Source organism: Chanodichthys erythropterus, chromosome 7, assembly GCF_024489055.1.
Source record: "Chanodichthys erythropterus isolate Z2021 chromosome 7, ASM2448905v1, whole genome shotgun sequence".
NCBI lineage: Eukaryota > Metazoa > Chordata > Actinopteri > Cypriniformes > Xenocyprididae > Chanodichthys > Chanodichthys erythropterus.
Window position 1 is genome coordinate 40,896,257 of NC_090227.1, and position 23,275 is coordinate 40,919,531.

At 39.4% G+C, this 23,275-nt stretch overlaps 1 protein-coding gene across 21 annotated transcripts in view; it reads left to right on the forward strand.

Annotated features, from left to right (window-relative positions):
* The window catches only part of ryr1b (ryanodine receptor 1b (skeletal)), a 128,176-nt gene that overhangs the window by 36,469 nt on the left and 68,432 nt on the right, over positions 1-23,275 (forward strand). For all 21 annotated transcript variants that reach the window (XM_067390564.1, XM_067390572.1, XM_067390576.1 and 18 more), the window contains 30 exons: positions 104-178; positions 259-415; positions 566-733; positions 1,263-1,384; positions 2,743-2,929; positions 3,018-3,153; positions 3,471-3,566; positions 3,673-3,791; positions 3,874-4,007; positions 4,683-4,924; positions 5,001-5,193; positions 7,336-7,552; positions 7,642-7,746; positions 7,854-7,957; positions 8,057-8,140; positions 8,223-8,382; positions 8,711-8,858; positions 10,582-10,787; positions 10,930-11,104; positions 12,295-12,503; positions 12,585-12,937; positions 14,603-14,732; positions 14,827-14,987; positions 15,800-15,962; positions 16,072-16,158; positions 16,265-16,491; positions 18,102-18,546; positions 20,921-21,481; positions 21,682-21,882; positions 22,931-23,042. In XM_067390564.1, the coding sequence (XP_067246665.1) occupies positions 104-178; positions 259-415; positions 566-733; positions 1,263-1,384; positions 2,743-2,929; positions 3,018-3,153; positions 3,471-3,566; positions 3,673-3,791; positions 3,874-4,007; positions 4,683-4,924; positions 5,001-5,193; positions 7,336-7,552; positions 7,642-7,746; positions 7,854-7,957; positions 8,057-8,140; positions 8,223-8,382; positions 8,711-8,858; positions 10,582-10,787; positions 10,930-11,104; positions 12,295-12,503; positions 12,585-12,937; positions 14,603-14,732; positions 14,827-14,987; positions 15,800-15,962; positions 16,072-16,158; positions 16,265-16,491; positions 18,102-18,546; positions 20,921-21,481; positions 21,682-21,882; positions 22,931-23,042 (5,477 nt within the window). The remainder of the gene's footprint in view (positions 1-103; positions 179-258; positions 416-565; positions 734-1,262; positions 1,385-2,742; positions 2,930-3,017; positions 3,154-3,470; positions 3,567-3,672; positions 3,792-3,873; positions 4,008-4,682; positions 4,925-5,000; positions 5,194-7,335; positions 7,553-7,641; positions 7,747-7,853; positions 7,958-8,056; positions 8,141-8,222; positions 8,383-8,710; positions 8,859-10,581; positions 10,788-10,929; positions 11,105-12,294; positions 12,504-12,584; positions 12,938-14,602; positions 14,733-14,826; positions 14,988-15,799; positions 15,963-16,071; positions 16,159-16,264; positions 16,492-18,101; positions 18,547-20,920; positions 21,482-21,681; positions 21,883-22,930; positions 23,043-23,275) is intronic.

The following is a 23,275-nucleotide window of genomic DNA, read 5'->3' on the forward strand; positions in this document are numbered from 1 at the left end:
TGCTTATGATTGACAAACCTCTGCAGACTGTATATTTCACACTCAATACTTAATATAAATGATGATGATAATCTTAATGTGCTCATGATTGTAATCTCTCTAGGATTGCACAGTATGAAGGTGGGGCTGTATGTAGTCAGGCCCGTTCATTGTGGAGACTTGAGCCTCTGAGAATCGGGTGAGACAATCTCTCATTTCATAACTGTGATAATATATGTTTTTAACTTGGTAATTCATAAGTGTGTTATGTCTCTGCAGTTGGAGCGGTAGCCACATGAAGTGGGGCCAGGCCTTCCGTGTCCGCCACATCACAACGGGTCGGTATCTGTGTCTAGACGAGGAGAAAGGTCTGATGGTTCTGGATCCAGAGAAAGCAAACACCAAACTGTCTGCCTTCTGTTTCCGTGCATCGAAGGTCTGTTTGAACTTATCTAAATACGAAAATCTCTATTTTGCCAGTTTATTTATTCAATCCTAATCACATTTCTGTTCTCTCTATATTTTTTTCTTCTTGTCTATGTGTTTGTTCCCACTATCCTGTGTTGTGATTATTACCGGAGAACAGGAGAAAGTGGAGGGGGCTCAGAAGAAGCGAGATGTGGAAGGAATGGGTGTTCCTGAGATCAAGTATGGCGAGTCCATGTGTTTCATGCAGCATCACTCCACAGGGTTGTGGCTCACGTACGCTGCTTTAGATGCTAAAGCGGCTCGTCTGGGAACCATGAAGAGAAGGGTATGAAGCTTGCTGAAATACAAACCACTAGAGCTGGGACAGACAATATATTGCTGCATTGCGAATCAAGGAATGATTCTGACATTTTCTGAGTGTTTTGTGATACTCTCTCGAATCGATTCTGAGCTTAGTTTTTAACACCAATTGAACCTTCAATAAAATAATCATTCATAACGTTCAAAAAGGTTGAAGCAAATTACAAGGGTGTTTGCAGTGGGCTGTTTACATTAATCTTGCATCATAAAAGCATTCTGAGGTGCAAATACAATCTCCGACTCAGCCGAATGCACGAGCGCTCTTCTTCATGAGCATTTGAGTGTGCGGTTAAAAACTAACCTAGAGTGCCATCTGCTTTTAAAAACTAACCTCAAAATTGATTTGAGAGAGAATTGCGATGCATTCGGAAAATATCAGAATCAATCCACGAATCGCGATACATCAATCCACATAATACCAATGATGTCAAGCCTTCAAACCTATTTTTTATGATCTTACATACAAACTAAATCTTTTTTTTTCTTTCTCTTAGGCCATATTACATCAAGAGGGCCATATGGATGATGCACTGACTTGCTCTCGCTCTCAAACAGAAGAGTCTCAGGCTGCTCGAATGATTTACAGCACGACGGGCCTTTTTACACAGTTCATCAAGTACGACTGTACATCACATCCACTATAACGTATAATTCATTTATACTGTATTTTATACAGTAGGGTTGTAACGGTACAGGTATTTGTACCGAACCGTTTCGGTACAGGGCTTTCGGTACGGTGCACGTGTGTACCGAAGCATTACATTGCAACCAATATTCACCACCAATAACCGCAATAAGCTCTGCGTTTTGTTACTTTCGATAAGAAACAAAGTGTCATCCTTCAAATTCTGTCCACGAAATCATGAAGTTTAAACAGAAAATGCCATTTTGACGTGCTTTGATGTGGGGTGACAGATCACTGTACAGGCGCCTCAGTTCAACCGGCAGCGCGAGCGCGGAGCGCAAGTGAATGTGTTCATCTCTTCCTCCTTAATACTAGTTACAGAATAAACATGAAAGAACATCTGAAGGTATGTTGCAAGATTCAGTACAACTTACTGAAACGGTCATATCTCATGTAATCGCTCATTCAGTGTTTCAACGGTGGAAAGCGTCCGTATTCAACAATATGTCACGATGCATTTACCTCAGAAAAGCCATTCAGTGTTCACAGCTTGTTAGTTCGCTAGAGAAATTAACTCTTTCGCTTAATATATGCACTGTATTAGCCAATATATTCATTATTTTACTTAATCTTTTAGTGATATCCTGATTAGGCGATTTAATGTATGTTTAAATAAATCTGATGTTAAAATAACAGCCACTGTGTAGAAATGATTATATTTCAACAACGAATTGGAGTAAAAACATTTAGAAGTTAATGCAAAAACTGCCTTAGGTGCAGCTTACAGGTTTGCATACAATTTGTTATTTGAGTGTTGATTATTTTATCTAAAAATAAAAAGCAATTGAATTTAGGCTAATAGTTTGGGCTTCTTTCAAGTACTCCCTAGATAGTTTATAGCATTAGCAGAGATCATTTTTTTTATCCTTAAGAAACTTTTAGTTTTAATTTAATTTAATATATTTAAAGACAAAAACACAATTTGTTCAGTAAACCTCTGTTTAATAATAAAAAAAAGCAATTTTATGTTTAGTTTTCTCTCCACCTGCTGTACCGAAAACTGTACCGAACCGTGACTTCAAAACCGAGGTACGTACCGAACCGTGAGTTTTGTGTACCGTTACACCCCTATTATACAGTGACACTGAATATTGAGTAAAACTGCATTTTCAGTTTTTCTATATAACTTTTTGTTTTTGGCACATAAAACAAGAGTTTACTGACTAAAATGGAAAAAAAAAAAATCTATAATTATTTCTAATACTGGCCTATTCAGACTGATAATTCCTAAAAAATTGTAGACAGTTGTCTGAATGTGCCTGCATCCTCTCCTCTCTCTTCTATGTCAGAGGTCTGGACTCTCTAAGTGGGAAAAACAAATCTCCCGGTCCAGTGTCCCTGCCACTGGACGCAGTGATCCTGTCCCTGCAGGATCTGATCCATTACTTCCGGCATCCAGAGGAGGAGCTGGAACATGAAGAGAAACAGACCAAGCTGCGCTCTCTACGCAACCGACAGAACCTCTTCCAAGAAGAGGTCTGTGTACAGCATGTGTGTGTTTGTGCCTGTCTGTCTTAAAATCAGCCCCGATCCCCATTCATTTAATGTTTCTTTTGTGTTGCAGGGGATGATCACGATCGTTCTGGAGTGTATCGACCGCCTGAATGTCTACAATACTGCTGCACACTTCTCTGAGTTTGCAGGAGAGGAAGCAGCCGAATCCTGGAAAGAGATTGTCAATCTGCTCTATGAACTGCTTGGTGACTAAATTTGAATTTAAAAATAAATAAATATAATATAAATATACAGGTGGTAAAAAGTTTCTGTTTTTGAAATAAAGTCTCTTTGAAAAACATTTTAAAACAAAAAAGGTTATTTAAATTGTAATAGTATTTCACAATATTACTGCTTTTACTTTATTTTTGATCAAATAAATGCAGCCTTGGTAAGCAGAGGAGACTTCTTTCAAAAACATTTAAATGCTCAGTTATTCCAAACCAGTAGTGTATATAATATGAATAATTAACATTTCAATAAATGGAAGCATGCATCTGTAAACGCATCTCTGTTTTTGCAGCGTCTCTGATCAGAGGAAACCGTTCTAACTGTGCTCTGTTTTGCGATAACCTGGATTGGTTGGTCAGTAAACTGGATCGTCTGGAAGCCTCTTCAGGTATCTGCAACACCTTCTTCCGGCACACAACAAACGGCACAAAACACAAAATATGTCTTGCCACATCTTGCTCTTTACATGTCTTTCTCCATCTCCTTGTCTCTAGGCATTCTGGAGGTGCTGTACTGTGTTTTGATTGAAAGTCCTGAAGTCCTGAACATCATTCAGGAGAATCACATCAAGTCTATCATTTCTCTTCTGGACAAACACGGTCGAAACCATAAGGTCTAACTATAAACGTGATTTGGTCAACTAACATTTAGCATTTTAGCAAGATCTCACTCTCCTCTGCCTTTTTCTCTGACAGGTTTTGGATGTATTACGTTCTCTGTGTGTGTGTAACGGTGTTGCTGTGAGGTCCAATCAAAACCTCATCACAGAAAATTTGCTTCCAGGCCGTGACCTTCTGCTGCAGACTAACATCGTTAACTATGTATCAAGGTAATATTTGTTGAAATGTAAAGGTTTATATTATTATGTTTTTTGCATGTTCAGGTTTCTTTAGTATGTAAAGCTCTGCAAAATTACAAAGCACAAAGTCCCTCCAACGGGAGTTATTCTCTGTATCAGTGCGCACTGTTTCTGAACTCCCTGAAACGCCTCCGGTGGAGTTTTCTTCTATCACATGTCACAATATTCCTCATTTAAACAATTCCCGCCCAAGGCATGTGCAAAATAAAGGGGTTTGCCTGGCTAAGTGTGTTGAAACTCGCGGTTATGGTAAGTGGCGGTACATTTCCCAAACACACTTGAAGCAGTTGGCCAATCACAACACACTGGTCCAGTCGACCAAATAAGAGCACATTTTGCTTTTCAAAAGGAGGGGCTTCATAGAGACAGGAACTAAACAGAGTGTTACTGACAGACTGGGAAGAGAGGAGCCACAACAATGTCAAAAATAATGTGTTTTTTTAACCATTCAGGCATGAAAACCAATTCCCACAGATCCCCAAAACAAATCAAGTCTTTGTAGAAGTGCATAATAGGTCCTCTTTAAAATGAATTGCACCTTTTTTTTCCATTCACTGCGGCTTTTGTTCCTGAAGATGTGCTACATCAAAGAAATTGAAAAGATTATTGTCCGTTTACTGCATGAATGTCACTTTCTCCTTGTAGCGTGAGGCCCAATATCTTTTTGGGGACTTGTGAAGGTTCCACACAGTATAAAAAGTGGTACTTCGAGATGATGGTGGACTATGTGGAGCCGTTTGTGACAGCCCAAGCTAGCCATCTGCGTGTCGGCTGGGCTCTGACTGAGGGCTTCAGTCCGTACCCAGGAGGAGGAGAGGGCTGGGGTGGCAATGGTGTGGGCGATGACCTCTACTCTTATGGCTTTGATGGCCTTCACTTGTGGTCAGGTAAATGTGGTGATCTTGTTTATTCTATATATACAGTGGTGTTTGAGTGTTACATAACCATAATTTCTCTGTGTAGGTCACGTGCCACGTCAGGTGGCTTCGCCCAACCAGCACATCCTGGCAGCAGATGATGTTGTGAGCTGCTGTCTGGATCTGAGCGTGCCCAGTATCTCCTTCCGTATTAATGGCCATCCAGTCCAGGGAATGTTTGAGAACTTCAACGTAGACGGCCTCTTCTTCCCTGTCATTAGCTTCTCCGCTGGAGTGAAGTAATTAACATTATTATTTTGTTACTTATCCTAATTTGAAAATCTTTGTAGTAGGGATATGCCAATATTAAATCATCTGGCATAAACCAATAATTATTTTAATATGAATATAATTTATGGATAATATATAAATGATAAATTCAATGCTCATTAATAATTTATATGTATCATTTTAGGGTTGCAACAGTAGTCCACTGAAGGCGAGTTGAGATGAGATTGCAGTTTATTGAAATATTAAACAAATACAAAGTAAACAGAATCAGATGATAACTTGGATTTGACTTGACTTTTGACCTATACTGTATGTACAGTTGCATGAAAAACTATGTAAACCCCATGCAGAATCTGTGAAAATGAGAATTATTTTAATAAAAATAAGAGGGAAAATAAGAAAGTAAGAGCTCTGTTCTTCAGAAAAATCCTCCAGCTCCTGCAGATTCATCAGTTTTCAAGCATTTTTGCATATTTGAACCCTTTCCAGCAGTGACTGTAGGATTTTGAGATTCATCTTTTCACACTGAAGACAACTGAGGGACTCAAACTCAACTATTAAAAAAGGTTCAAACATTCACTGATGCTCCAGAAGGAAACACGATGCATTAAGGGGGTGGGTGAAAACTTTTGAATTCAACTATCAAGGTAAATTGTACTCAATGTTTCTGCCGGGAAACATGCAAGTATGTTCTGTTGCTTCCGAAGGGCAGTACTAAATGAAAAACAATGATATTTAAACAAAATAAGAAAAATTGTGACATCTTCATCCTGTTCAAAAGTTTTCACCCCCGACTCTTAATGCATCGTGTTTCCTTCTGGAGCATCAGTGAATGTTTGAACCTTTTTTAATAGTTGTGTTTGAGTCCCTCAGCTATCCTCAGTGTGAAAATATGGATCTCAGAATCATTCAGTCACTGCTGGAAAGGGTTCAAATTTGCAAAAATGCTTGAAAACTGATGAATCTGCAGGAGCTGGAGGATTTTTCTGAAGAACAGAGCTCAGTTTAACTGCTCAGAACAAACAAGAAACTCATGAACAACCATCACAAAACACAAAAACAGTCGTGGATCATCAGGTAACCACACACAGTATTGAGAATCAATGCTTCACATACTTATGAATGGGGTTATTTTAATAAATTCAGCTATTGTTTTGTCTTGTGAACTAAATGCAAACATTTTTTATGTAAAATATCTTACTCAGGACAGGACTAAACAAAAAATAACATGCATTTTTATTTTTATTTTTTATATTATGCATTTTTATTATCCCTCTTATTTGATTAAAATAATTCTCATTTTCACAGATTCTGCAAGGGGTTCACATACTTTTTCATGCCACTGTATATATATATATATATGTATGTAATGAACACAATGAAACAATCAAAACATAATGCATGAGACAAAGGAACCAGATGACAAGATCACATGAGGGTCAAAGAAATCACATGACATGACAGGAAACATGACTATGACAAATTACAAAATAAAAGACATGAAACCAGTCCAAAAACATAAGTGACAAGGTTCTATGAATATTAATATTTACACTTAATATAAACTACTATTCAAAAGTTTGGGGTCAGCAAGTTTTTTTTATTTTTTATTTTATTTAAGAAAATAATATTTTATTCAGCAAGGATACATTAAATTGATCAAATTAAAAGTGACAGTAAACACATTACAAATGCTTTCTATTTCAAGTAAAAATGTTCTTCTGAACTTTCTATTTATCAAAGAATCCTGAAAAAATGCATCATGGTTTTCACAAAAATATTATAGGAAATGTTTATTGATCAGCAAATTAGCATATTAGAATGATGACTGAAGGATCATGTGACACTGAAGACTGGAGTAATGATGCTTAAAATTAAGCCACAAATATAATAAAATAGAAAACAGTTATTTTTAAATTGTAATAATATTTCAGAAAGTAACACTGTATGTTTGGTTAAATAATTGCAGCCTTTGTAAGATTTATTTCCAAAAACCTTTTAACGGACCCAAGAATAATGAATAAAAACGCTAAATTCTAAAATGAATATTATTCTTTATATTATTTTTTTAGAATTTTTTTTTTAGATTCATTCATGCACATTTATAATGTCTTCTCACTTGTTGACCTGCGTTTTCCTTCATTTCTCAGAGCTCGCTTCCTTTTGGGAGGTCGTCATGGGGATTTTAAGTTCTTGCCCCCTCCTGGTTACGCACCATGTTACGAAGCTCTTCTTCCCAAAGACAGAATGCGCATTGAGCCCATTAAGGAGTATAAACATGACTTTAATGGAGTCAGAAACCTGCTGGGCCCCACGCAGTCCCTCACGCACACTTCATTCACACCCTGTCCTGTTGACACTGCCCAGGTAAACTAAACTACCCATATTTTTGCTTGGCAGAAACACTTTCACTGAGAAGTCAATGTACATGTACGTGTTGTGTATGTCGTTTGTAGATTGTGCTACCTCCTCATTTGGAGCGGATCAGAGAGAAGCTTGCAGAAAACATCCACGAGCTCTGGGCCGTGACCCGCATTGAGCAGGGTTGGACTTATGGAGTGGTAAGCGCTTTCTGAATGTTTTTTGCAAATAAACACCAACTCAAGCACACACATACATATGAACTCAAGATCCTTATTAAATCTGTTAAACGTGAACTATCTCTCAGTTCAGGGATGATAATAAGAAGTTGCACCCGTGTCTAGTGGACTTTCAGAGTCTTCCAGAACCCGAGAGGAATTATAACCTCCAGATGTCTGGAGAGACCTTGAAGTGAGTGTCTGTTGAGTCTCAAATCTCTGAAGTTCATTACTTATGCATCTGTCTGTCTATCCGATTTATTTATCAACTTTTTCTGCTTGACCTCTCCAGAACCCTCTTAGCTCTGGGATGCCATGTAGGCATGGGAGATGAGAAAGCAGAGGAGAATCTGAGGAAGATCAAACTGCCCAAAACGTATGTAAACCTTAAAAACACACAATTTTATCTTGTAAATATATAAGGTTTTTGTTTTCATATTTTTCTGTTTCTTGGTCAGTTATGTGATGAGCAGTGGGTACAAACCTGCTCCTCTGGACCTCAGTCATGTCAAACTGACACCCAATCAGAACCAGCTGGTGGAGAAGCTGGCAGAAAATGGGCACAATGTTTGGGCACGGGACAGAGTCAGACAAGGATGGACCTACAGCATTGTGCAGGTAGATGTGGACACTGATGACTCTGTCATAAAAAAACATTTGGGAGCAGGCATCACAGTTATGTCACTATGGTAGCAGAAAAACAGTGGTGGAGAAATAAAGGGCTAGAAAAAATGCCTTTGGATGTCATAATTGGAATGCAAAAAAAGATGTGCATGTACATATACTATGCCCTAATTCGCGCCACGAATGCACAATTAAACAAACTGGGCTTCGGTCATATTTTGCTTATAATTAAATTCGGATGGGAACTTTGTTGTGTGACTGTGTTGAATATTTGTGAACTGGAATTCAATTAAAGCTTTTTACTCTTATTACTTACCCTCAGGACATCTTGAATAAACGTAACCCTCGTCTGGTGCCATACAACCTGCTGGACGAGAGAACAAAGAAAACCAACAGAGACAGTGTGAACAATGCTGTACGCACTCTGATTGGCTATGGATACAACATCGAGCCGCCAGATCAGGAGAGCAGTGAGTCTGTGTTTTAGTGCTTATCAGTGTCTTTCATATACAAGGATCCAGAATATGGAACAGACAGTAACAAAGTCTTCAGATTTACAAACCCAATTCCAAAGAAGTTGGGACACTGTACAAATTGGGAATAAAAACAGAATGCATTGATGTGGAAGTTTCAAATTTCAGTATTTTATTCAGAATACAACATAGATGACATATCAAATGTTTAAACTGAGAAAATGTATCATTTTAAGGAAAAAATAAGTTGATTTTAAATTTCATGGCATCAACACATCTCAAAAAAGTTGGGACAAGGCCATGTTTACCACTGTGTGGCATCCCCTCTTCTTTTTATAACAGTCTGCAAATATCTGGGGACTGAGGAGACAAGTTGCTCAAGTTTAGGAATAGGAATGTTGTCCCATTCTTGTCTAATACAGGCTTCTAGTTGCTCAACTGTCTTAGGTCTTCTTTGTCACATCTTCCTCTTTATGATGCACCAAATGTTTTCTATGGGTGAAAGATCTGGACTGCAGGCTGGCCATTTCAGTACCCGCATCCTTCTTCTACACAGCTGTGATGTTGTAATTGATGCAGTATGTGGTCTGGCATTGTCATGTTGGAAAATGCAAGGTCTTCCCTGAAAGAGACGACGTCTGGATGGGAGCATATGTTGTTCTAGAATTTGGATATACCTTTCAGCATTGATGGTGCCTTTCCAGATATGTAAGCTGCCCATGCCACACGCACTCATGCAACCCCATACCATCAGAGATGCAGGCTTCTGAACTGAGCGCTGATAACAACTCGGGTTGTCCTTGTCCTCTTTAGTCCGGATGACATGGCGTCCCAGTTATCCAAAAAGAACTTCAAATTTTGATTTGTCTGACCACAGAACAGTTTTCCACTTTGCCACAGTCCATTTTAAATGAGCCTTGGCCCAGAGAAAACGCCTGTGCTTCTGGATCATGTTTAGATATGGCTTCTTTTTTGACCTATAGAGTTTTAGGTCGGTGGATTGTGTTCACCGACAATATTTTCTGGAAGTATTCCTGAGCCCATGTTGTGATTTCCATTACAGTAGCATTCCTGTATGTGATGCAGTGCTGTCTAAAGGCCCGAAGATCACGGGCATCCAGTATGGTTTTCCGGCCTTGACCCTTACACACAGAGATTGTTCCAGATTCTCTGAATCTTTGGATGATATTATGCACTGTAGATGATGATAACTTCAAACTTTTTGCAAATTTTATCTGAGAAACTCCTTTCTGATATTGCTCCACTATTTTTGGCCACAGCATTGGGGGAATTGGTGATCCTCTGCCCATCTTGACTTCTGAGAGACACTGCCACTATGAGAGGCTCTTTTTATACCCAATCATGTTGCCAATTGACCTAATAAGTTGCAAATTGGTCCTCCTTATATGTACATTTAAGTTTTCCGGCCTCTTATTGCTACCTGTCCCAACTTTTTTGGAATGTGTAACTCATGAAATCCAAAATGAGCCAATATATATTTGGCATGACATTTCAAAATGTCTCACTTTCAACATTTGATATGTTATCTATATTCCATTGTGAATAAAATATAAGTTTATGAGATTTGTAAATTATTGCATTCCTTTTTTATTCACAATTTGTACAGTGTCCCAATTTTTTTGGAATCGGGTTTGTAAATATTTGATTGGTTTTGTATAATTTTTTCAGTTCTAAATTCTTCAAATGTCTTTTCCCACAGGTGGTCATGGTGTTGAGAACACACGTGGAGATAAAGTGCGTATCTTCAGGGCCGAGAAGCAGTACGCTATCACCTCAGGAAAATGGTACTTTGAGTTTGAGGCCGTAAGCACAGGAGAGATGAGGGTGGGCTGGGCTCGACCGAACGTCCGCTCTGATGTTGAGCTTGGTTCTGATGAGCTGGCCTATGTCTTTAATGGAAACAGGGTCAGTGGCGTCATATTAATTTAATTATGCTGTGTTATATACTAATTGGACCAACATATATTGTGTGCTGCACAAGTTTCTGATAGACTATTTTGTATAGATGCAATAAATGCTAAATGACTCTCCTCTGCTCTCCCTGAAGGCTCAGCGATGGCACATTGGTAATGAGCCATTTGGTCGTCAGTGGCAGTCTGGTGATGTGGTCGGTTGCATGATAGACCTCACTGAAATGAACATCATGTTCACTCTTAACGGAGAGATGCTGATCAGTGATTCTGGCTCTGAAATGGCCTTCAAAGACATTGAGATTGGAGAGGGTGAGGATTTGGGCTATAACAATGTTGTTTTTTTGTAGCACAGTTTATCAGTGGGGTTTCAATGAGGTGTTCTTAGAGGTAATGTGTGTGTGTTTTTTTTAAGCTTTGTTGTTTAGCTAGTCAGGAAAAGTCTGCAGATACTTTTTGGTTAAGTCTCAAGAGGTTTGTTTACACAGACTCAGATCAATCCTAGTCTTGGATTTAAAAAGCTGTGTAATAGGAAATGTACTTCTGATTGAATAGTTGTTTTTAGTATTAAGGAAAGGGATTCAATGTATTAAAGGGATAATTCTCCCAAAACTGAAAATACTCATCATTCTTTCTTGCATCAAACACAAAATATTCATTTTTGAATAATAGCCTGGCTTGGCAGCAACCTAAAGATATCATAAAAACTTTCCATATGATTAATATGCTACATTTTAAGACCTGTAAAGCCATTCATCATTGTAATTTAATATGCAAATTTAATTGCAAAATCTAATATGGCTCCTTAAGATGTTGATGAAATTTTTGGCACAAAATGCACAAGAATTAATGGTGTTTGACATCAAATGGGGTCAGCATGCAGCTTTAAGTTACAATACGATATGTAAAATTTATATTTTATACATTTTGTGATAACATGCTGCGTTCATGCTATGTCGTAATAACCATAATTACGAGATGACAACACATGACGTTCTCTGAGCTGTTCATGTCCTCAGACTCGGAACTATGCATTTCTATAGTAATGCCAAATTGAATCTGCATTGATCAAGTTGGAGCTCTCAGAAAATTCCCAGTTTACAAGTTGTAATTATGAGTTCTATGAGGACGTGAGCCTTTTTTACAAGTTTTAATCTGGTAATTACAGTAATTATGACATGAACACACCAATATATTGTGATTTATTACCTTTTTTAACTGCAAATGGCCCTGAGGAACTGATTTAACCTCAGCTTTGAAGTCCATAGCTAAGGCTAATGCTAGTCCCCACGACACAACATTATCATGATTCTTAAGTCACGATACAAAATTATTGCAATTATATACATTTTGTGGCATGCTAAGTATTGTGAAAACATACATTTGTAAAACAATATATTTGTAAAACAATATTTCTACACAAAATATTGTGATTTTATCGATTTTATTTTTCCCCACCCCTGCTCTAAATCAGCCTATTTTCTTTATTTTTTTCTCTCCAGGTTTTATTCCAGTCTGCATGTTGGGTCTTTCTCAGGTTGGCCGTATTAACCTAGGTCAGAATGTTAGCAGCCTACGCTACTTCGCCATCTGTGGGCTCCAAGAAGGTTTTGAGCCATTTGCCATCAACATGAAGAGAGACATCACAATGTGGTTCAGTAAGAGCCTGCCCCAGTTTGTCCCAGTTGCCACCGACCACAACCACATTGAGGTATCTTTGTGACATTTATTTGAGTTTAAAGTTAAATATAAAGTTTATGGACATGTTTTAACGTTCTCACATGACCTGTAGGTCTCTCGCGTGGATGGGACCGTAGACAGCGCCCCCTGTCTGAAAATAACCCACAAGACTTTCGGATCCCAAAACGCCAACACAGACATGCTGTTCTTCAGACTGAGCATGCCTGTAGAGTTCGACCTGACCTTCAAGGTGCCTGCTGGCACCACTCCCCTCACACGGACCCTCACCATCCCTGAGGACCAGGTGCTGGAGGTGGACCCCGACTCTGAATTTGAGGTGCTGAAAAAGTCAGCCAGTCGCAAAGAGCAGGAGGAGAAGGAAAAGGAGCCATCCGTGCCCAAAGATATCCCAAGCAGTAAAGAAAATGACAAAGACACTGCATCCGAGAAAGGAAAAAAGAAAGGGTGAGAACTGAGGACTTTTAGGAAGTTTTTGTCCTATGATACTTATGCATCTTCCATTTGTCCTGAAGATGCATAAGTATCACAGAATGATCCCATGCACGTGTCCTATATTCCATGTGTTCAGGGGGTTTATGATAGGGTTTGGTGAAAAACAAACACGTTCATGAGACTCTGTCAGTGCTGCAGTTCACTCCGACTCACCCAAAAAAAACAAGATTAATAAATATGCGACATGAAATATAATGCCTAAAAATCCCCAGAAAGCATCCATGTACTTTCTTCACTGAGTTGACAGATGTGAACGCGATAACTTCTTGTTACAACAAACACAACTGATATATTCACCTCAGAAAAGAAGGTACATGGGTTGTATTTCATGTTGCGTTTTTGTTCATCTTAATTTCTCACAACTTATTTGCTTTTTCTGGGTGGGTCATAGTGAACTGTGGTACTGATAGAATCTCATGAATGCATGGTCGTGCACAGAAGACCAATGGCCAAGATCAGGGAAAACAAGGTCAATTTTAGGTAGAACTATCCCTTAAAGTCCAAACTGCTGAACTATCCCTTAAACCCCTTTAGGCTGATAGAACCTTCCGCTTCACATCGGAGTCCTGATCACCCTGTCAGGGTTTATTCTGAGATAGCAACTGGCTGGATGTACATTATCCCGCTTATTACATGGCTACTTGCCACATAAATAAAGAATTAGGCATGAAATATTGATCTATTTTCGAGATAGAGTCAAAATATTTTATTAGCTCTTTAAATGCAAAGCTTCTGCGAAGAGAGCAGTTGCTAGCATGGCAAGTTCAAACTAAATGGACATTTAAGGGATACGGTACAGTCACATCACTTATTAAATGCCATTTCACCACATAAATAATTATGGGGATAAGAGATATTAATCTAAGATGAAAGAAAAATGTGTTTTAAAATCGTACCTGTTTGTAATGTTATAATCCAACAATGTACAATAGTCGCAAAATGGCAGCAGCTGCGTTTGTATGAAACGAGAGTGCGAGTCCACGATACTGGTTGACATAATCAAATAACTGTACAAAAAATATTGATTTTTAATACTTTATTAGCTCACCAAATGCAAAACTTTGATGAAGAAAAAATGTTCCTAGCAAGTGTATAGCGCTGCTGACTTCAGTAAATTGGATGAGCCTCTGTTATCTGTTTTCAGCGGTTGTTATATGGGAATAACATACCGCTGGATGGCGTGATTGACCAATCAGAATCAAGTATTCTACAGAGATGTGTAATAATATTGCATACACACTACAGTTGAAATTATAATCAAGTTACATGTGCTTTAGGATCTTTTGCATGACAAAAGAATATTAAAACAATTATTTAAAACGTACTAAAGTAATTTGACATTATTACAAAATGAGCTTTACAAGTGAAAGTGCATACTCGTAGGGAATGTCTTAAGTGTGCCATTTAAGTACACTTAAGTGGCCTTTTATTTCATTAATATTATATTATCTCAAGTGAAGTTTTTTTTATTCTTTTTTTATTCTAATGGCATTCTAATGATATTCTAATGACTTATTATTATAATAAATACACTGCAAGTGCACATTCAACACAAACACACTTCATTTTTACAAGAAAGTCTCGTTCATGCTTGACCACTCAAATTTATTCCCTCAGCTTCCTGTTTAAAGCTAAAAAGGCAGCCATGATTACCCCTCCTCCACCTCCACCACTTATGCCCCGTTTGATGGAGGATGTGGTGCCCGATGATCGTGACGACCCCGAGATCATCCTCAATACAACCACAGTCAGTCTTCATTACAAGATCTGTCGTATATGATAGACTTTCTGCTCTTGTTTTATCACTTATCCTTCTCTCTCTCTCTGTCTCCATTGTGCAGTACTATTATTCAGTCCGTATCTTCGCGGGGCAAGAACCTAGTGGGGTATGGGTGGGTTGGGTCACCCCAGACTTCCACATGTATGACCTCAACTTCGACCTGTCTAAGGTCCGTACTGTCACTGTGACAGTTGGAGATGACAAGGGCAACATACACGACAGGTGAGATTCAGCTCATAAATGTGTCATGTCAAACTATTGAAATGTTGGCTATGTGGATAAATATAAGAAGCTGCAGTGCGGAGAAGCTTGTAGTTAAAAATAAATGTTCAGTATAGTGAGGTGATGTAGGTGAATATCGATTTTGGTGATGTAAGAGCACTGCACTAGTGGCCTAGTTCAGAGTGGAAAAAAAAGAGATTTTACCTTAAGAAACTTCTTTTTACTGTGAAACTGAAAAAGTGTAATGCCTAGCATTTATAATATTTATAGTATAGTATTTTGGATGTACAGCACACATTCAAAAATGTTGCCACTGAAAAAAGATGTTCTTTTAGTATTTTCTAAAAGAAAGGTGAAAATGTAAGAAGCATTAAACTGGCATGCATATATTTGAGAACCAAATTAAAATAATAAAACTTGTTTTCAGAGAGTATGTTTTGAATTTCTCTTTGGCAAATCGTTTTTTATTTTAAGGACCAACCTCACAATTTTTTTGTCAGATTTATGCTTAAATTAAGGAAACACTATTTTTTTTTTTTTTTTTACAATGGAGTGAGAAAAATAACTTAATTCAAGACATAATTTAATGTTGAAAACTGCGCTGCTTCGTATTTTTTATCAGAATTATTACAGAATTTATTTGAATTAGAAATCTAACATAACAATAAAAGTATTCTTCCCTTCGATTAAGCTATAAATAACTATTGACGTAGCGTCTCGTTCCCTTACTCAGGGAACAAGGGTTACATCAGTAACCCTAGACGTTTTTTCATCACTTTTATGACACTTATAATAATCTGTTTGTTTATCAGTATGAGGAGGAGTAACTGCTATATGGTGTGGGGAGGAGAGTTTGGCAGCAGCTCCCAGCAGAGGTTCAGCCAGGAGGATCTAGTGATTGGTTGCTTGGTTGATCTGGCAACAGGTCTAATGAATTTCACAGCAAATGGGAAGGAGATCAACACTTTTTATCAGGTGCGTGCAGCTCATTTCTTTAAAGGCGCTAGTGGCATTTATAAATTCTGTTTTTAACTTTCCCTAGCACCTGTGCATATTGTTAATTTGAACTTAAATGCCCTGTTAGGTGGAGCCCAACACTAAGCTGTTTCCAGCTGTGTTTGTATTGCCAGCCAGCCAGAACATGCTGCAGCTGGAACTTGGAAAACTCAAGGTCAGCTTTATCCTTTGCTTCTGCCCTTAAAGTCATCAGCTTTCTTTTTAGAAGCCCTTTTACTAAAGATTTAGTTACCTTTCTCACTTTTTTCTCCATCCTGTAGAATATCATGCCTCTTTCAGCAGCCATGTTCCATAGTGAGCGCAAGAACCCGGTGCCCCAGTGTCCTCCTCGGCTTGATGTTCAAATGCTGACCCCTGTGATCTGGAGCAGGATGCCCAACCACTTTCTGAATCCACAGGTGGGACGGGTGAGCGAGAGGCACGGCTGGATGGTGGAATGTACAGAACCTCTCACCATGATGGCTCTGCATATACCTGAAGAGAACAGGTACTGTAGGATGAGCTGAGAACAAAATAAATAAATAAATAAAACAATAATTTTGGGGGGAAAAACAAAGCAAAACAAATTTATCAAATTTATCAAAAAACAAATCTATCTATCTATCTACGTACCTAGCAACCAACCAGGACACCCTAGAACACCCTAGCAACCACATAGCAACAACCTAGCAACCATCTAACAAAAACAGAACACCCTAGCAACTGCCTAGCCCGAAACCACCCAGAACACCCTAGCAATCACATAGCAACACACTATTAACCTCCAAGTAATGACCCTGAACACCATATTAACTGCATAGCAGCCACCTAGAAAATACCCAGAAAACACAGCAACACAAAAACCCAAAACATAATAGCAACCCCATAGCAACACCATTGCAAGCACCCTAGAAACTTGCTAGCAATGACCCAGAACACCCTATCAAACCCCACCTCAGAGCAAACACCCAGAACACCCTAGTAACCATATAGCAACAACCTAAAAATTACCCAAAACACTCTATAAACCACCTAGCAACCACCCACAAGACCCTAGCAACCGCACAGCAACACACTAGTAACCACCAAGCAATGGCCCTGAACACCATTATAACTGCATAGCAACAACCTAGCAGCTACCTAGAAAATACCCAGGAAACACCCTAACAACCACACAACAACACCCTAGCAAAAACCTAGAACACCCTAGCAGCACCATAGCAATGACCCACAACACCCTAGAAACTAGCTAGCAACGACCCAGAACACCCTATCAAACCCATCACAGAGCAAACACCCAGAACATCCTAGCAACCATGTAGCAACAACCTAGCAATGACCCAAAATACCCTAGAAGTTGCAACCACTCACAACACCCTAGCACCTGCATAGCAACACACTAGTAACCACCAAGCATGACCCTGAACACCATATTAACTGCATAGAAACAATTTAGCAACCACCTATCACATACCCAGAAAACACCCTGGCGGCCACATAACAACACCCTAGCAACCACATAACAACAACCAAGCAAAAACGCAGAATACCCTAGCAACCACATAGAAACTGGCTAGCAACAACCCAGAACACCATAGCAACCAAATAGTAGCATTCTTGCAACCAGCCAGAACATCTTAGCAACCACATAGCAACACCTTAACAATGACCTAGAACACCCTAGTTACTGCCTACCAACCAACTAAAACACCTTAGCAACTGCATAGCAACACCCTAGCACATCATTATTATTTTTTTTAATTCACGTGCCCTCACAAACTTTAACTAAAATAACTTCCCCTCCCTCTTGCAACGATATTTCTTCTCTTCTCTGATAATGTGTTTACTGGGCGGGACAAGGCACAAGGGTGGGACAACCTGTCACTCACATGAGATCCACCAATAGAAAACCACAATCAACTCCTCAAGTCCCACCCTACATTTTTTCACTTGGATATACATCACAATAAGGAAGAAAGGCCTGTCGCAACTTCTGTTTAATGCTGACTTTAAACTACTTCAAACTTTCTGACCAGGCTTTCCTAAGCCAACATTTGTATCTTTTTTGTCTAGTTATTGTGTATTGTTTGATAGTTGACATATTCCTCTCATATGCAGGTGTATTGACGTCCTGGAACTGTCTGAGCAGCACGACTTGCTGAAGTTCCACTATCACACTCTGATGCTTTATTGTGCCGTGTGCGCGTTGGGCAACAACCGTGTGGCCCATGCCCTCTGCAGCCATGTGGACGAATCCCAGCTCTTCTACGCTATTGAGAATACCTACCTGCCCGGCCCTCTCCGCAGCGGCTACTACGACCTTCTCATCAGTATCCACTTGGAGTCAGCCAAACGCAACCGCTTGGGAACCAACCGCGAGTTCATCATTCCCATGACAGAAGAGACACTCAGTATTAAGCTTTTCCCAGATGCAGAGGCAGCCCTTGACCTACCAGGAGTGGGCCTCACGACCTGCCTCAGACCAAAGCTACACTTCTCCCCCATCAACTTTGTGGGCACTGACCCAGATCTCTACACTCTAAGCCCCATCATCCCTCTGCAGGTACAGTGGGATCCAATAGTGATTGTTGGTACATAAAAGGGCTTTTCACACTTAAAATAGTTAACCCTGTGTCTTTCTAAACCCAGGATTCTAAACGGAATCCTGGGTTATCGTGCTTCACTTTTAACACTGCTCATAATTTATCCAGGGTTAACAATTAATCCTGGGTATTCATAAGCTTTCATTTCACACTGTACATCCCTAAACCCTGGGTTAACATTCATATTTGCATATTTGTGGTGTCAGTGTCATTGATTGGACGAACCGCTGTTTACATAAAATCCTTGTACTGACAACTGGTACTATTGAGTTTATACTAAATGGACATTTCGGACTGTAAAGGTAAAAATGAAATAGTCTTCACTAAAATTGTCACGTTTCCTGTCAGCATTTGACTTTTTTCCTCTTAAACCCTGAATTTCCTGTTTATATACAATGCGCAGTGTTTCCGTGACTGTCCAAATCCTGCAAATATGTGCCGCAATGCGGGGTTAAAAGCGGTGCTCTGGAGCAGAGTTTCATAACCCCGGGTAAAAAGCGGTGCTAACCCCGCTCCTAAATGACAAGTTTGAAACGTTCCTTTACCTGGGGTTAAAAGCAGTGTTTAGAATGATGATAACCCAGGGTTAAGCGCAGTGTGAAAAGCCCTATAGATAATACACTATTCGGACGGGATTAGTTTTACATGGGGAGGTGGAGTAAAGTAATTTTACCTCAGGACGTCTGTAATATTAATTGGCCAATTTGCACGGGACAAGACATCACAGTAAAACTAGCAGAAGTGGGAGGGGTAACTCGATTTACGTGCCGCCGTCACCTCCCTGACGCCATGTGGGTATACGTTGCTTCCTGATACCATGTGCGCAAACACATATAATCTAAATATATAAACTATATATAACAGTTAGGTCCGATTTATTAATAAAATTCTGATTGGATTATGATGGTAATAGGCACTTAGCTAAAGATGAAATTAGTTTTGTGCCTCTGACAATTGCTTCGATCTTCTTTTTGCTCTGAATGTTATGTAGAAAATACTTGAGGTTTGCCACAGACTTGTCCCAACACCTACAACACAAATGAATCTTTCTTCAATTGCTTCCATGCTTGAAAAATGCACAGAAAACTACTTTTAAACAGGAAATGACAGAATTTTACCGTACATATTTACAGCGGGTCTATTCGAACGGGATTAGTATTACCTGAGGTAATTTTTCCGGACCTTTTTACAGAAGGACATTGTCCGTAATGATTACTGAGATGGCACATTTGGACAGGACTAAAATCACTGAGAAGCTCTGGTAATAATTACCTTACCCCCACCTCCCCATGTAAAACTAATCCCGTCCGAATAGGGCTCAAGAATATAAAGGTGCAGTACTTGATTTCTGAGAAACATTGTTGATATTTGAAATCAGCAGCCAATCAGACAAACAGTTGTGGCCTATAGGTTAGAGAGTCGGACTTGTAACCTGAAGGTCACAAATTTGAGTTTCAGTACCGGCAGGAAATACAGGAGGGGAGAATGAATGAATAGCGCTCTCTTCCACTCTCATTACCCACAACTAAAGTGCCCTTGAGCAACTCCCAATCACTCACAGGCACCGCAGCAAAAATGGCTGCTCACTGCTCCGGGTGTGTGCATGTTCAATACTCACTGCTGTGTGTTTGCATTTGGATGGGTGAAATGCAGAGCACAAACTGCGAGTATAGGTATCATACTTGGCTACATGTCACTTCACTTCACAATTCTGTGAAACATAGCAAAACCAATGTTACTCAAGTATCAAGGAGAAACAATGCATTAGGCCTTCCCAATTTGGTCTCTCCGGCACTGGAAAACTTTTCTAATATTGACGCGGATCCTAAATCTCTTGCCTGATCATAACCCTTCTTTTTCCAGTGATATTCCTCTGATCTTTTCTCTTTTGTAATGTCTCTCAGCCATCTCTCTTTGTACAGTGTTTCTTCAAATCTCCCTCTTGCTCACTCTCTCTCCTCCCCCATCATGAGTGGATATGCTCCCTACTGCTGATTGGCTACAAGAGTACAAGTTGTAATGCTCAGTCTGATCGTTCCGATCCACTTTGTTGTTTTTTCCTATTTAAGCCAGGACTACATACATAGACAATTTTTAAGCAGACACACACAAATATTCACAAAATTGTTTGCTTGGGTGTTGATTTCAATGTTCAACAGTGTTTCTCAAAAACCACTTACTGGACCTTAGAATACTTAGAATACCTGAGGCATTAAAAAGCAGGTTAAGATCATTGTTAAAGCATTTTAATGATACAGCATAGTATGAAGAAATGTTAAGAAAGCATTGTATTTTACAGTTGTTAATATATGTGCACTCTTTCTGCTCTTACAGGAGCTGAAGATCAAGGCTCTAAGCATGCTTACAGAAGCCGTGTTTGATGGCAGCCAGGCCATGCGTGATCCTGTTGGGGGCAGCGTTGAGTTCCACTTCGTTCCCATTCTCAAACTCATCAGCACCCTCCTCATTATGGGCATCTTCAACAATGAAGACGTCAAACACATTCTCAAGATGATTGATCCCAGTGTGTTCGGGAAGAAAGAGGAGGCAGGAGAGACAGAGGAACCAGGAGATGAAGCTGCTCCCAAGGAGGAAGGAGAGGAGGTGAAGGAGAAAGAAGAAGCTGCTGAAGGAGAGGAGGAAGCTGTGGATGAAGGAGTTGGAGAGGAGGAGGAGGAGGATGAAGAGCTGAAAGCTCTGAAGAAGGAGGAGGGAGAGGAAGGAAAAGAGGTTGAGAAGGCGGTGGAGGAGGAGGAGGGAGAGAAAGTAGATGGAGAAAAAGCAGAGGAGGAAAAGGAGGCAGAGGAAGTAGGAGAAGATGCCAAAGAGGAGGAAGAGGAGGCACCAGAGGAGGGGCTACTTCAAATGAAGCTGCCAGAGTCTGTAAAACTGCAGGTAAATTTAATCTTTAATCTCTAATTTAATCTATCCATCCTTCTATTCATTCATCCATCCATCCATCCATTCATCATCCTTCTAGTCATCCTTCTGTTCATCCATCATCTATCTATCTATCTGTCTGTCTGTCTGTCCATTTTTCTCTCGTTAGTACTTTTTTAACACTGTCTTTGTCTGTCTCTCCCCCTCTCTTTTAGATGTGTACCCTTCTACAGTATTTCTGTGACTGTGAGCTCAGACACAGAGTTGAGGCTATTTTGGCATTCTCTGATAATTTCGTACTGCAGATCCAGTCAAACCAACGTGAACGATATAGCGAACTAATGAGAGCATTTACTATGTCTGCTGCAGAGACGGCTCGCAGGACCAGAGAGTTCCGATCTCCTCCACAAGAACAAGTATAAGACGCACTTCTACTTGAAGTTCTTCTTTAAAGGTGTCATCGAACGTTTTTTTACAAGATCTAATATAAGTCTATATGAATGTGTCTGTGAAGTTGCAGCTCAAAATACCCCATAGATTTTTTTAAATTAATTTTTTTAACTGCCTGTTTTGAGGCATAATTAGAAATGCGCCTATTCAGGCTGCGGCCCCTTTAATTGCTCACGCTCTCAGCCCCCTCCCGAGCTCTAGACTCTATCATTGCATAAACAAAGTTCACACAGCTAATATAACCCTCAAAATGGATCTTTACAAAGTGTTCGTCATGCAGCATGTCTAATCGCGTAAGTATGGTATTTATTTGGATGTTTACATTTGATTCTGAATGAGTTTGATAGTGCTCCGTGGCTAAAGCTAACATTACACACTGTTGGAGAGATTTATAAAGAATGAAGTTGTGTTTATGAATTATACAGACTGCAAGTGTTTAAAAATAAAAAAAACGACGGCTCTTGTCTCCGTGAATACAGTAATAAACGATGGTTTTACCACATTTAACAGTACATTAGCAACATGCTAACGAAACATGTAGAAAGACAATTTACAAATATCAATAAAAATATCATGATATCATGGATCATGTCAGTTATTATCGCTCCATCTGCCATTTTTCGCTATTGTTCTTGCTTGCTTACCTAGTCTGATGATTCAGCTGTGCACAGATCCAGACGTTAATACTGGCTGCCCTTGTCTAATGCCTTGAACATGGGCTGGCATATGCAAATATTGGGGGCGTGCATATTAATGATCAGGACTGTTACGTAACAGTCGGTGTTATGTTGAGATTCGCCTGTTCTTCGGAGGTCTTTTAAACAAATGAGATTTATATAAGAAGGAGGAAACAATGGAGTTTGAGACTCACTGTATGTCATTTCCATGTACTGAACTCTTGTTATTCAACTATGCCAAGGTAAATTCAATTTTAAATTCGATGGCACCTTTAAACCCACATATGATTTACCTGCTTTCAGGAAGACTGATTACTGATTGTGAGCATATTTGTAGGTTTTCCTGTTGACTAACTTCAAGAACAGCCCAGAAGATGAGGATTGCCCCGTGCCAGAGGATGTGCGGGAAACCCTCCAGAATTTCCACAATGACCTCCTAAATCACTGCGGTCAGTGTTCAAAACATCCCACAAAATTACTGTACGACCACATTACAAAATCAAGCATCTGCTGCTGAAAAATCACCTGAAAACTGTTTTGGTTCTTCTTCTTGAGTATTAAAACTAACAAATTATGACACACAAAAATGATGAAGAAGACCTAAGCCTTGTTCAGACTATCAGTCCAAATCTGATTTTTGTGCAAATACAATCAGATTTAGCAAGTGTGAATGGCAAAATAT